Source organism: Ipomoea triloba, chromosome 4 (genome assembly GCF_003576645.1).
Source record: "Ipomoea triloba cultivar NCNSP0323 chromosome 4, ASM357664v1".
In the NCBI taxonomy this organism is placed as follows: domain Eukaryota; kingdom Viridiplantae; phylum Streptophyta; class Magnoliopsida; order Solanales; family Convolvulaceae; genus Ipomoea; species Ipomoea triloba.
In genome coordinates, this window is record NC_044919.1 from 31,305,260 (window position 1) to 31,318,954 (window position 13,695).

General features: G+C 37.4%; 4 protein-coding genes across 4 annotated transcripts in view; 2 read left to right on the forward strand and 2 right to left on the reverse strand.

Annotated features, from left to right (window-relative positions):
* LOC116015696 (CBS domain-containing protein CBSX3, mitochondrial-like) overlaps window positions 1-500 on the forward strand; it is a 3,407-nt gene extending 2,907 nt beyond the window's left edge. The window contains exon 6 of the mRNA XM_031255862.1: window positions 110-500. Coding sequence (XP_031111722.1) covers window positions 110-252 — 143 coding nt within the window. The 3' untranslated portion in view covers window positions 253-500. The remainder of the gene's footprint in view (window positions 1-109) is intronic.
* A 1,253-nt stretch (window positions 501-1,753) lies between these two features.
* LOC116016898 (calcium uniporter protein 6, mitochondrial-like) lies at window positions 1,754-3,580 on the forward strand. Its single transcript, XM_031257345.1, has 2 exons — window positions 1,754-2,457; window positions 2,796-3,580. Exons 1-2 carry the CDS (start codon window positions 1,999-2,001, stop codon window positions 3,282-3,284), a joined length of 948 nt encoding a protein of 315 aa, XP_031113205.1. The 5' UTR covers window positions 1,754-1,998; the 3' UTR covers window positions 3,285-3,580.
* Window positions 3,581-3,609: 29 nt separating this feature from the next.
* LOC116016897 (ATP-dependent DNA helicase RecQ-like) lies at window positions 3,610-12,105 on the reverse strand. Its single transcript, XM_031257344.1, has 20 exons — window positions 12,005-12,105; window positions 11,773-11,885; window positions 11,548-11,623; window positions 11,326-11,468; window positions 11,149-11,235; window positions 10,985-11,068; window positions 10,260-10,467; window positions 9,910-9,995; window positions 9,422-9,653; window positions 9,185-9,308; window positions 8,494-8,630; window positions 6,385-6,493; window positions 6,083-6,125; window positions 5,769-5,940; window positions 5,404-5,474; window positions 5,154-5,247; window positions 4,711-4,929; window positions 4,420-4,626; window positions 3,966-4,295; window positions 3,610-3,878 (listed from the first exon to the last, which is right to left on the reverse strand). Exons 1-20 carry the CDS (start codon window positions 12,029-12,031, stop codon window positions 3,753-3,755), a joined length of 2,688 nt encoding a protein of 895 aa, XP_031113204.1. The 5' UTR covers window positions 12,032-12,105; the 3' UTR covers window positions 3,610-3,752.
* Window positions 12,106-12,755: 650 nt separating this feature from the next.
* Window positions 12,756-13,695, reverse strand: part of LOC116016524 (bifunctional bis(5'-adenosyl)-triphosphatase/adenylylsulfatase FHIT) — a 3,203-nt gene continuing 2,263 nt past the window's right edge. The window contains exons 4-5 of the mRNA XM_031256831.1: window positions 13,170-13,268; window positions 12,756-13,083 (exon numbers count right to left, since the gene is read on the reverse strand). Of these exons, the coding sequence (XP_031112691.1) occupies window positions 12,967-13,083; window positions 13,170-13,268 (216 nt within the window). The 3' untranslated portion in view covers window positions 12,756-12,966. The remainder of the gene's footprint in view (window positions 13,084-13,169; window positions 13,269-13,695) is intronic.

Here is a 13,695-nt window from a genome sequence, read left to right on the forward strand (position 1 = left end):
TTTTTTTTTTTTTTTTTTTTTTTTTTCTTTTCCAATTTCATCTCCTCCTCTCGTCCCCTTTATAGGCATACATAGAAATGTAAAATCTGATCTTAACAACTTGTCTCAGACAACCGCATTAGGCATATCCCGGTCATAGACGACTCTGGAATGCTCGGGATGGTGTCGATTGGTGATGTGGTTCGTGCTGTGGTGAGCGAGCATAGGGAAGAACTGAACCGACTGAATGCGTACATACAGGGAGGTTACTAGATAACAACGACGATGATGACAATGACAATAAGCTAGAGTGACCAGTAGGTACTACTGCTTGGCATATTAGCTATGAACTCTCCCTTCAGGATGAGAACCTGAGCCCTGTAAATAATGTTTTTAATGAGTTTGTGTTCTTAATGTGGCTTGCAGGCTGCAGCCTACCAACTCAAATTAAGTAATAATGTACTGTTGAACTATCTGAACATGTTTTTTTTTTTTACTGCAATTTGCACTTGTTGCTTCAATCATGGAAAATGGAAATCACTGCACTATTGGGGAAGGGTAGGGTATGTTGGTATGAACATGGGCTCCGAATCAGAATCAGATGCTTATTAATGGGATGAAAAGTAAAATATTATTTTAGATCTTGTTTTGTTTTGTTTTTATAAAAAGTTATAAGTAAATCGCGCTTAATCAATTCATTGATGATGAATTGATTAATATCTTAATTTTTATGTGTGGACCACTGATCTAATTCACATTCATCATTGCCTTTAGTCATGACATTAAATTAGGCACGCTAAGGTTTGGAGACAATTTTGTTTTATTTTTGATAAGGTAGATTCATGTCTTCATTCAATTATATCTTTAGATTTTGTGACTTTACCTAGGTTGTAAATCAAATTTAGTTCTAGATACAATATAAAATTGTACTTTTTAAAATTTTATAGAGGAACGAAATAATATTTTTGCAACTTTTACCTAGGTCTATGAGGAAGTAAATCGAATTTAGTTCAAGACACAATATAAAATTGTACTCTTTTAAATTTTATAGAGGAACAAAATAATATTTTTAATTTTAATAAAAAAAAATAATATTTTTAGTTCATAAGTAATATGAAGTAGAATTATTTTTTCGTAATTGGATTGTATTCCTTTATTAGAGAACTGAAATGGATAAAATCTTGTGTAAGTGATATTTTTATAAAATTACATTATTGTCTTTTAATTTGTTATGACTAACATTTTTTAAAGGAAGGATCAAATCCTCATTTTATCACTATAAGGTAATTCTAAGTAATATTTCTTATTCACTAGATGTCTAGATCAATGCATCGAGGGCAATTTTTTTCATTCTTTAAAACTAGAAATGAAATAAATTTAACAAAACATTTTGTATGAAGAAGAAGGCTAGACAAATAATCTTGCTAAATTAAAATTTACACATTTTCAATTAAAAAACATTTTATATGAGACAAAATTAAAATATCACTTTTATGAAAATTCATAGACTAATTTTACACATTCAATAACTTAAAGAATTGATCTTGGTAACTAAATATGTTTTTCTAAAAATTATGACATGAGTACAATTTTTTCTAAATCAATTAAACCGTGTCGGGTTAGTAGAGTGGAAATAAGAGGGAAAGGTGAAACACGTGTCACAATATTACTGGGTTAAACCCAAATAATGCAACTTCCAAAACTAGAACGGCCGGAACTCAAGCTTATTGCTTAAGGAAACTGCCCACTTTCTCTCCGTTACTATAAAACATATTGATTCGTTGTAACTAACTCCGTTTTGACGGTCGTTAGCCCACCCGTCATCATCGTGATCTCTGCTCTCTCTTCACCTATCATCTTTTTTTTCCCTAATTTCTGAACTTCTGCGTTCATCTTTCCAAATTTAAAACTGAGTTTAATCATGGCGCACGACATAATCTAGATGTGCTAAGTATTTTAATACTAAATAGTTTTTACTGCTTGCTTAGTGCTAATATTCGTTTTAGATTTTTGGAAAAAATGTGGAGGACTCCGTTTATTTTGCTGAGACATCGCGCGGCGGCTGCGGCGCGGATTAGGCCGGCGGAGGTGAGCAGGTGGTTAAGGCCGTGTTTGGATGGGAGTGGAGGTAATCGGGGAGATGGATGTTTCTGCGATTTTAGATTGACGGCGGCGAGTTATTGTAGCTCCGCGGCGGCCGGAGGGAGAGGGGATGATAAGGGCGAGGGGAGAGGGAATGCGGAGCTGGTTTCGGAGGCGGAGGTGAAGAGGCTTATGAGATTGGTGAATGTGGAGGCGTTGAAGAAGAAGCTAGGGATGGGGAATAAGGAGGTGATTGAATACTCGGAGCTTCTGCAAGCTTGCGAGGGTATGGGAATCGCTAAGTCTCCCGATGAGGCTGCCGCCTTTGCTCGTGTTCTGGATGAAGCTGGTGTCGTCTTGCTCTTCCGTGATAAAGTCCATCTCCACCCTGATCGGGTACTTCTGTGTGTGTGTGTGTGTATATATATATATCTTTTTCTCTCAAACAGTATATATGAGTGCCTTTATATGTTAATCTGCATAGTGTAAGTAGCTGAATGTATTTTCCAGTAAATTAGGTTTTGTGGGCCTTGTGGAAAAGTGCTTTGGCTCCTTTTAGATGTTCTGTTTATAATCTCTCTGATTGATGATTTAACCTGAAAAGAAAAAGTAAAGGGATGAAGGCAGTGATTTGTCAAATTGTGGGGTTATTGATTACACTTTGTGAAGATTCACAAGCACTGGCTGGATTTAAACTTGTTTGGTATATATAATCCTACTTTTTGAATGTTTAGGTAATTGATCAGATTAGGAAAGCAGTGCCCATGGCACTTCTACCTGAAGATGACTCCTCCATAGAAGAGCTAAAGAAGATGCAGGAAAGAATGGATGAGCTCGACAAGCTTGCACACAGGCAGGTTCGTCGCATCCTATGGACAGGTCTGGGGGGTGCTGTTCTACTGGTTGGGCTTTTCTTTCGCCTTACATTCTGGGAATTCTCTTGGGACGTTATGGAGCCAATTGCGTTCTTCACTACAACAGCCGGGATAGTCATGGGGTATACTTACTTCCTATTCACATCAAGAGACCCAACCTACCAAGATTTATTGAAGAGGCTCTACCTTGCGAAGCAGAAGAAGCTCATGAAGAAGTACAATTTTGACATCCACGGGTTTGTGGAGTTACAGAAGAAATGCAAGTTACCGCTGGATGGACCTACATCTATTAAGCGACAGATAGGCATCGAGCTGGAGGAACTTCTACACGACATGAAAAGGCATTGATGTATTGCTTTTACAGTATTACATCTTATTGCATAATATTTATATGCGCCCTTCAACTACCAAGCCCATCGTTTTTCCTGGGCATGGAGTTGTTTTTCTATTATTACAGGGCTTCTTCTAGCCAACTTTCAATGACCAGATTCCAGGAATTATTGTGCATTTACAATTCTGGTTGGTTATAATTCTAATCCTTGTTTCCTTGAGCTTCCAACTCTTTAGCTATTACTGGCCTATTCCTAAGATTAGCATAGACATCTGATGAATTTCCTGAACATTTTGGTAGAATATTGTTTGCATATATGGTAAAAGAGCATATGATATTTTCTTGCTAACAAAATGAACTCCATTCACATGAAAAGCACATACTGGCTACAGGCTTTTTAAAGCTTTGAATTCCCTATTTACAGCAGACATCTAAAGAATCTTGCCCTGACATTTTTTTTCTTTGTTTTAAGTTGCAATTAACTGTTACATCAGCTTGTACACATCATTCTTTCTAAATATCAAGAACTCACCTTCAAGATTGCTCAGAAGATCAACCAGGGAATTCTCGGTGGACCCATTGAAGTGCTCCAAAAGATCAGAAAGAGAAGCCTGTGCACATTACTAGCATTAGTGTCTGTTTTTGTTGCCTGCTTAACAAGGATATTATGAAACGGAAGTTCACAAATCACAACTTACCCCATCATCAAATTTCTTGAGCCAGCTTAGTAAGGATTCCTCTGTTGCTTCCAGTTTCATTGGACTTCTTCCCTCTGGGGCATAAATTTTTTGGCGTTTTGCAGAAATAGGTGAAAAGTCAGGTTCATCTGTGACCATGCTCTCAGTCTGGAGATTAGATACTGAATGGATTTCCTCACAAGGAGAACCACTACTTGTGTGATCAATTGGTTCTTCAACTTCTGACAGTTCACCAGTTGCTAGGCTAGCCTGGTGGTTAGACGGAAATACATTCTCTGAAATTCCGAATTCTTGCATCGCCAAATATGCCTTAATCTGACTATAGGTTACCTGATCATTGAAAAGACAGTTTAAATCATTGAATATGGAATTCTAGTTCTAGCATCTCAACATACTGAGTCAATTAATAATAAACTGTGCAAATGCAACTCATAAATATGTAGGTATACTTTACCTCTTCTGGCAATTCAGTTTTAATAGGTTTCAACTTCTCTCTACCAACTCTTGAGACAACACTTGCAATGTTCATGAAGATCTCCCGAGTCAACCCAATTTCATCAGACAATCTGGCCCAATCAACAGGGTAGTCCTCGCGTGCAGCTTCAAGGATATACTCAAATATAGTTTGTTCTTTTACTGGGGCTGCTCTCCCAGGAAAATTCTAAATCGCAATTAGAAAAGCAGGTAGACATTAGCAATATATAAATCTAGCCACAAAATTCAAAAGTTAGTAGCAGGACTCAACCGCAATCTTCTGGATGCTAAGGCCATCTTCGTGCCACATCTTCCACGCTTCTAACTTTGCTGGTGTTAGTTTCTTATTGCTTGGTACTGTAACTATCTTAGCTGAAACAGAAGGTTGAATGTTTTGTGTGCATCTCTCTCCATCCAGAGAAAGATTAAGTCCTTCACACAGATGCTTAATACTTTGAAGAAAATGATCGCCATATGTTTTCATAAAGTGCTGCAATAGTTTTAGAAATCACCTTCAGTTTTGGAAATACTAATGAAAGTGAAACAAATGGTCACATGGAAAATGCACGGATTGTGACAATCAATAAAGCCATACTAAAACATGATAGGTGAAAATATCTTCCAGTTGTTGAAAATAAGCATACCAAAACACAAGAAAACCTATTATGGTAGAAAGATCATAGCAAGAAACCTCAACCAAGTGATACTGTTTACCTGATTTACACCATCTATGTTTGCTAGCCTTGGTTTTGTAGAAGGCCTTGTCAAACTTATTTTTTTCAACGTTACATCACCACAAATTGCATACCTACAAGTGAGAAGTACCAAGACACGCTAAAAAAATTGGGAGGAAAAAACGGGGTTAAATCTCTTGATCACTAAGCTAGGAGATCATTTGAAATAACATTTTAGAATCACTTATTCAATGGAGCTAGTAGTCAAAAATCATATATCAAATACTTACGGTGCAGTTCCATTAGCTTTTGCAACCTTCATCCTCTCTTCCAAGAGCATTTTATAGAGTTGTGTTTCAGCCTGAACCAGGAAACAATTTACACATCCAAAAGGGAACTAAATATGGCCAGAAGTTTAGAAAAAGATTATAAATAAGCAAAGAACAATGGATATCAGTCTATGGATCAATATTCAGATATCTCAGTTAAAAATTTTGGCAAGACAAAAAAGATTTGTGCAAATTTTGTATTGATACTTTAATTGGAAACTACAGCAATCTTAAGACAATTGCTATGTAATTTTGTTTTAAGTTGAACAGATAATTGAAAATAAATATGCTGATGAAATAAGAGTGATACCAGTGTGACAACAAACCTGAGACAATCCTTCAAATTCCGTAGAAGCCAAACCATTGTTTCCTCTAGTCTCAGTGGATGTGTCTCCACTTCCCTCATCGACCACCATTTCAGAAGTCATGGGTAGAAACAATGGAGGTTGGTAATCAGGGTTGCAAGATTTCAGAAACTGCAATCCTTTTGGACTAACCCTAATGGATTAAGGGGGGGAAAAGTTAAAAAGTGAGTCTATTTTAGTAGCAACACAAGAATGTCTAGAAGGCAACTTAAGATAAGATGGGAAATCAAACTTTATAGTCTTAAGCAAAAATTCAAAAATAGGATGCAATATACCTTACAAATTTGTACACATCGTCAAATTTTTCTACCAAATATCCTGCACAAACACCAAAAAAAAAAGGTTTACACATTACTTTCTTATCCTATCCCTATTTTAGAAAATATTTCAATAATATGCCCCATTCTCTAGGTCTCCAGGCCCTTGGAGAAGAGTAATGGTGGTACATGAAAACACATTTAGTGATTCAGATTTCAGAATCAAAGGAGTACTAGTTTCAATAGGAAACAGGAAGTAGGAAAGTTAGAATGAAGGTACATAAACATTGGAGTCTACGCAAAAAATTGCTAGTACATACCGCGTGAAATCAATTGGTAAGCAAGCGCCTTCCACCAATTTGCAGGCAACTCCTTTCCGAGGCCATGGAATGGAATCTTATCAAACTTGGCTTCAAGAATTTTCTTAGACTGTCACATAAAATGGCTAATATATGAACTTTTTTCTGAGAGCTCAAGCAACAGTAAGAAACAACAAAGAAAAAAGGGGGAAAAAAAGTCCTAAAAACAAAATGCACGTAGCTTGAAATGTTCTTGTAAATTTTATTAGAATGGAAACAAGCTGTTAATATCATGAAGTCATCCAATGACCTAAACATAACCTACAAGGTGTGTTGTAGATGATGTTGAATCACATTCATAAGTGTTAAATAATAGAATAGCAAAACAAAGTATATTCGTATATCTGTTCAGTGTGTAAATGTACAGGAGAGTAGAGTTATATATACTAGTTTAGAACTAACCCTAGCCACAGGTTACTAACACTAAAACCTAGGGCTTAGAGTAAATATCTCAACTAAACCCNACCTAGGGCTTAGAGTAAATATCTCAACTAAACCCTTATATCTCTAACACCCCCCTCAAGTTGAAGCATAGATTTTAACATGCCCAACTTGTTACATATGTGTCACACGAACCATAAGACTCCAAACCTAGAACTATAAGTCTTGAACCTTCGAACCACGTTGTGCCAAGTCAGTCCACAATGCACCTGTCCGCACCAACAAAGCTTCCACAAAGCTTCAAACCAGGCCAAACACCACAACCGCAGCGCACCTGCCTCTCACACCCCACACCCTTATCACCGCTGCTCAACACCGCAGCGCACCAGCCTTTCACTCCACAAACCCTTATAACCGCTGCCTACCACCAGTGTTTTCCCGTTTTCTTGCTGCGTACACATAAACTGGTTCCTCCTGAACCATTCTTCAGTCGCCGGCCTTCCACAATAGCCGCGACATATGCCAGGTCCACACCACCCCTGGCACATGTGCTGCCCATCACTGCAACACCCCTGGACTGCCCCCAACTCTCACACCTTGGCACCACTCCAAATATGATACTAACATCATATTCAATTAACTCAAATAATCCAGGAAAAATACGATAAACCAAACATAAACTTTCAAGACTTATTGACCCGATAAACCAAACCACTCAAAAACAAACAACCTACTGCAACCTACTGTCTCATTATTTATTAGCTCCATCAGACACCATTAGACGGCCTGCACCATCCCTTCCATTGCCTTCATCATAACCTGCTGGCCACGACCAACTCCACACCGCCGACCATGTTCAATTCCACACCGCTGGAAACCTTCGCCAGCTACCGCTATTGCTGCTGCCAGGACCATTCTGCTGCGCTGGAAAACCAAACACCTGAGCAGATTTGGAAAACCAAACACCTCCTACGCAGAACTGGAAAACCAAACACCTCCTACGCACACCTCCTACTCGGATCCAGTGACAGAAGTACGCAGATAGCGACAGACCTGGGAGATCACCGGAGAACTCTTCAACACAACCTCTCACTCTCCACCTAGGTAGACTCCCTTCTTCACTGCGAGATCGCCGGTGGATTCGCCGTCGCAAATGGTCGTCGGAAACACACTCACGCGCCGGCGCGTGAGTCGGGGAGCAGGATGTGGCGGTGGCGCGTGGCGGCTCCGGTGGCGTCGCAACACCTCGGCGAAGGGTCGCCGTCTTCTTCCGAGCACCACCCAGCCCCTCACCGTCGCCAGAGCTCTAATACCATGTTAAATAATAGAATAGCAAAACAAAGTATATTCGTATATCTGTTCAGTGTGTAAATGTACAGGAGAGTAGAGTTATATATACTAGTTTAGAACTAACCCTAGCCACAGGTTACTAACACTAAAACCTAGGGCTTAGAGTAAATATCTCAACTAAACCCTTATATCTCTAGCAATAAGAAAAGCCATCGCTAGCTGACCAGGGTTTTCTGGTTGGTAATAGATTTATACTACTTCTAGGTTCTAAGGATGCTTTCTTAAGCAACAAGGAAGTCCACCTATACTTGCATGCATCGAGACAAATATTCAACTGCTTAGCTCAGACCAGCAATTACTAAGAAGTCATTATCTTCAATTTTCAACAGAAAAACTTACTTGAGATCCACGAAGAACATCCACGGGCAGATTCAAGCCCCAACGACCTCCACAAGACTGAATACAAGCTATAAGAAGAAATGCTTCCCTTGACACGTCATTCTCCTTCTTCGAGCTAGTGCAATTATCACAATTTCCTGAAGTAGTACATGAATCAATTTCACTTACTTTCTGTAAACTAGCAGTTCAATTTCATATAGAAGTTCATTTTAAGAAATTTCTCTAACCCATTAAGGCCATAACAGTTTTTAAAAGCCCCAGCACATGATATGCAATAACATATTTAACCCAGTGGCATTACATCCTGAAATTTCAATCTCCACCCACTTTTGTAGCACGTTGAAGTTAATTTCTTAGGCATTTGTATCTTTCATTTATTGAAGTTAAAGCCTGCGAATACAACCAATGCTCTGCTCAACTAAACCAAACTAAGCCTTATTAGATTTCCCCATCATGTCTTCAGATATCTTAATCCACTAACTAAAGAAATGTTAAGGTAATGAGTTTATCAATCAAATCTTAATCAGTTGAAAATAAATAATCATACTGAAATACTCAGCAAAACAGAAATGCACTTCTAGTTACATACAAACAAAAAACAATAAACTAAAATTTAACTATAATACCATGAATAGATAGTGAAGATACTAAATGAAAGAAAATTAATTATTATATTTTAATAAAACCATACCACACTTATCATAAGCACATGTTTCTCCAAAGTATTCCAACAAATATTTTCTCCTACAAACTGCCAGCAAGCAATAATGTTGTGCAGCAACAAACGATTCCATAATAGCTTTGCGCTGATCTGCCTGATCAGATAAAAAGATAAGATCAAATATAGATTTTTAGTAATTCACAAAAACTAAAAAGATGTCTTTCCATCATATGACCATCCTAGAACTATAACAGAAGGGCAGCATACTGATTGTGCTTCTCGAGAGTAATAATCAGCTTTTGCAAAGTCACTTCTTGTGTAGTAAAGCCAGCAGATTGAAGGAATGCCATCTCGGCCACATCTTCCACTTTCCTGGTAATAAGACTCCAAACTCTTTGGGCAGCCATAGTGTATCACATGCCTTATGTTTGGTTTATCAATACCCATACCAAAAGCAACAGTTGCGACCATGACATAGAACTCGTCTCTGATAAATGATCTGCAAAGGGTACAAGAATCAGCTACATTCCAAGCCTAGTCCATTCACTTAGAAAGTTGAACTTTAAAATTAGATAGATGTGAGATCTTATAACGGATAATCAACAGCATTTACAAGAAAAAATAAGTCAGTAACCCTGTTAATTGATGGCAGCACATAGGCTGGTTATCTAATGCACTTAAAGAAACCTATTAGGTGCTAGCTCATAACTGCTAGAGCTAGTGAAGGATAATGGCAAACGAAAAATAAATAAAACCTGTGTGCATCTTCACGTGCTTTATTAGACATTTGGCCATTGTAAATTCCAGCCTTGATTCCTGCCGCAATCAGTGACCTGAAGATCTGAAGCAACCATGGGGATAAAATCAGAACCAAGCTGAGATGCTTACTTGACAAGTCATAAGTGAAACACGAAACAATAAAAGATTAAACCTTCCATATTGTGTGAGATTAGGGATGAACTTCAGTATAACTACTTGTATGATAAGTGGTTCTAAACACACGGATGCTGGAACAGAGTCCCAACATGGAATCATTGCACTTAAGCATATTTTTGTGCAGGAATAAAAAGATCAAAGTATTTCTACAGATGAGATGCCAAATGACCTCTTCAGTATCTTTAATTGTTGTACAATATATTATAGTCGAATTTGCATTCTCTACATATTTAGAGATCTCCTCCACAAGCTCATTAACAAAAGTAGAACCGTGAGTGAAGGATTTGACTCCATAGAAGATATTCTTGCGATCAAAAGAGCCAATAGCAACATGAGGGTCTTTCATCTTCAAGGAATTCATAATGTCCCTCCGAACTCTGAAAGATTAAAAGGTTATTAGCACAAAGGTCCTACATTCTTCCACAATGAAAGAAACAAAGATAATTAAACATAGTGATCGAGGCAATATAGCAAGGTTCAGAATTATTGAAATGCGGAATAAAGTTAGTATATGTATTCAAATGTAATCACTTCATAGGTAGATTAGGCACCTAAGAATCTAAAATGATACATGGAAGCGGAAGACATTGAGAATTAAAAGGCTCGTATAGCTAAGCAAAGGCATAATATGTCAAGTATAATTCTAATTATCATGCCAACAACCAACATTTATAAGTATGATTTATTATGAAAAGAGAAGAATGTTATCCAATTAGAAATACTTGAATGTAGATAATTTAAGTAATGCCAACAGCAAGTAATGTTTAAGAGAAAGAACAAGAATGGCAAGTAAACCTCATCAACTTTTATACTGCCCATAATATCAATAAACCAAATGTGTGAATGATAGGGGAAAATAGTTAAGAAATGCAATCACTGATTTGTATGACCTACTTTTCTGTAGCGGTTGCTGTAAGGCCAACAAAAGGAACTTCCACAAGAGCATCACGTAATCTGTCTAACTGCTTGTACTCCATCCTGCAGACAGTATTTATAGTTAGAAACATCTTTTGGTATAGCTAATTGCATCTTGTCTTATCTTGCAATAGAGCTCTAACCTAAAATCATGGCCCCACTCTGAAATGCAGTGTGCCTCATCAACAGCCAACAGGCATATCCCTGATTTTAACAATCTAGACCAGAAACTGCAGTAGCAGTGCAAAATTGAGATTAGGAAAACGCTCTTACGATGAGGTTTCTTCAGCAAATTATAATATATTATTTAGATTGAATACCTTGTGGAAAGCAAACAGGCCTTTTCAGGAGTCATGTACAGAATGTCATAGAGGCCAGATTCAGCATTGCTCTGCACACTTCGATTAGTCTGAGCACTCGAGAGAAACTCAGCTTTAATTCCCCTCTCTTTCAATGCCATTACCTTTGTAAAAAGGATACAGAAATATCACAATTCATGTCCAATGGTGCCAATGCAAAATGATAACACATAGATGGCATACCTGATCTTGCATCAAAGATATGAGAGGGCTAATTACTATAGCAGTCTTTTTGGTAATCAATGGAGGCGCCTGATAACTTTATTATACAAACCAAAAACCGGAAAACAAAAGTAAACTGTCAATCAAAATCCCAGGAAGATCAAAATGATTATAATATAATCCAAAGCAGGAAAAATGGAGTTATTTACCAAATTATAAAATGACGGTTGAAGCATAGAAGCTTACCAGAGTGACTTGCCACTGCCAGTGGCCATGACAACTAAGCAGTCCTTCCCTTCTAAAATTTTCTCTATTATTTCTTTCTGATAAGGGCGATAAGTTGAATACCCAAAGTATTTCTGGAACAGAAAGAAAAATGTTGAAAAAACTATTGAAATTCTAGGTTTTAGATGAGCAATAAAAAAGGTTTTTTTTTTTTTAAAAAAAACTAAAACTAAAAAAGAAACGAAGAAAGAACCTTGAGAGTGGAGTCCATGTTCTCCATGGCTTCAGCGGCGGGAGCCTGAACGAGAGGAAAATGGGAGAATAATGTAACCTAGCGGCTATGGTGAGCGTCCGACAACTACGTTACAAATGGCGGACTGGTGGTTAAATTTCCCGCCTTTTTAATTATCCGTATTTTTTTTTTAGAAATTTATTTAAGATGGAAATGGTTTTGACAGTATTAGATGGATTTTGTTGGGAGAAGTATTAGATGGTTTTTTTTTTTTTTTTTTGGGGGGGGGGGGGGGGGGGAATATGGAATTTTAATTAATGCTTTCACATATGCTGAAAATGGTAAGATAGAATTTGAATTCATATTTTTTTATTATAATATATATTAATAATATTATAAAAATGAAATATATAATTAGAGAAGACTAATAAACCTATTTAAGACAATCCATTCAAACTAACTCATAATTGACCTTAACCTTAGAACCTGTAGTCCAACTTAGGGAACAATCATCGTCTAATTGGTTAGGTGATTGATTTAGTAACCATACGACTTACGACTTCAAATTTAACACATTGTGAAAGTTACCTGTCAGCCTTCTCTAAATTGATTTACCGGTTAAGATTACAAAATGAGTTTCACCCATAACGGTCGAAAGCTTTCCCATACATCAATATAGTCCATCCTAGGTTATTGACCTATGACCACCTCTCTAAATGCCAAAATGTAGATGACAAATATATGTAGTATATGACAATCTATACTAGTGGGGTGGAGTTACAATTCTCCATATAGAGAAGATTGAATTATGGATGTTGGATGTCCACAAATACAGTATGATAACAGATAAGTTAAGCTACAAATTGCACAAGGTTCAATTGAAATTGGTCACCAAACAAGAGATGGTAACTCTGAATAACCAGACCCGATTATCCAAAACCACTATTAGCAACAGTCAAAATACTAGGATATTCCTATTATATTCACAAAAAGAGTTTTCTGTATTCATCAGCCTCTTGAGCCATCTCCTCCATGCTTCTGTCCTTCCTTTCCTTATCCAAATCAAGAGATTGCTTCAGCTCCTTCTCTTTTTCGTCCAACTGAACCATGCGCAGAGGATTGATAATTATCAGCAAATGAAGCAAAGAGTTGAAAATAGCAAAACAATGCAGATTTTGATCCTTACAGCATCATAAATTTCATCATTTTTCTCGAAGTCACCACTTTTGCGAGGGATGATGTGAACATGAACATGAGGAACAGTCTGCCCTGCCTGAGGTCCATCCTAAAGATATCAGAAGAGACAGTGAATCAGCAAATTCATGGTCACAGCAAGCAAAGAATTGGACAATGAAATTCGGTCGTACCAACTAGAAAATCACAAAATTAATTGAAATATAAGCTTCTATTTTTAAGGGGATTCTGAGGATGGGGTTAGCATGATAAATTACAAGAATCAGCGGGTACTAATTCTTAGGTCCTATAAAAGGAGACGGGGCACAGCTTAAACAGCCCCCAACTAGGGCCTAAGTGAGACCAAATATACAATTATCATTGATTTATTTATTTATTTCATTGCAATTCAACTAGAAAGCCAGAGCCATCAATGTACCATTTAAACTAGATGCATATTTTCCTATCATCAGATTTTATTTTTTTTGGGTGTGTGTGGGGTGAGGGTTTGGGGGAGAGGGGGGGGGGGGGGGGGGGGG

Bases quoted from the DNA above. Each gene is read 5' to 3' on its own strand.
- LOC116016898 (XM_031257345.1), top strand. From the start codon at position 1,999: ATGTGGAGGACTCCGTTTATTTTGCTGAGACATCGCGCGGCGGCTGCG. The intron at 2,458-2,795 runs GTACTTCTGTGT...TTGAATGTTTAG, and splicing joins TCCATCTCCACCCTGATCGG to GTAATTGATCAGATTAGGAA.
- LOC116016897 (XM_031257344.1), bottom strand. From the start codon at position 12,031: ATGGAGAACATGGACTCCACTCTCAAG. The intron at 11,624-11,772 runs GTAAGCTTCTAT...TGTATAATAAAG, and splicing joins GGCAGTGGCAAGTCACTCTG to TTATCAGGCGCCTCCATTGA. The intron at 6,126-6,384 runs GTATGTACTAGC...GTGTTTGTGCAG, and splicing joins TTACCAATTGATTTCACGCG to GATATTTGGTAGAAAAATTT.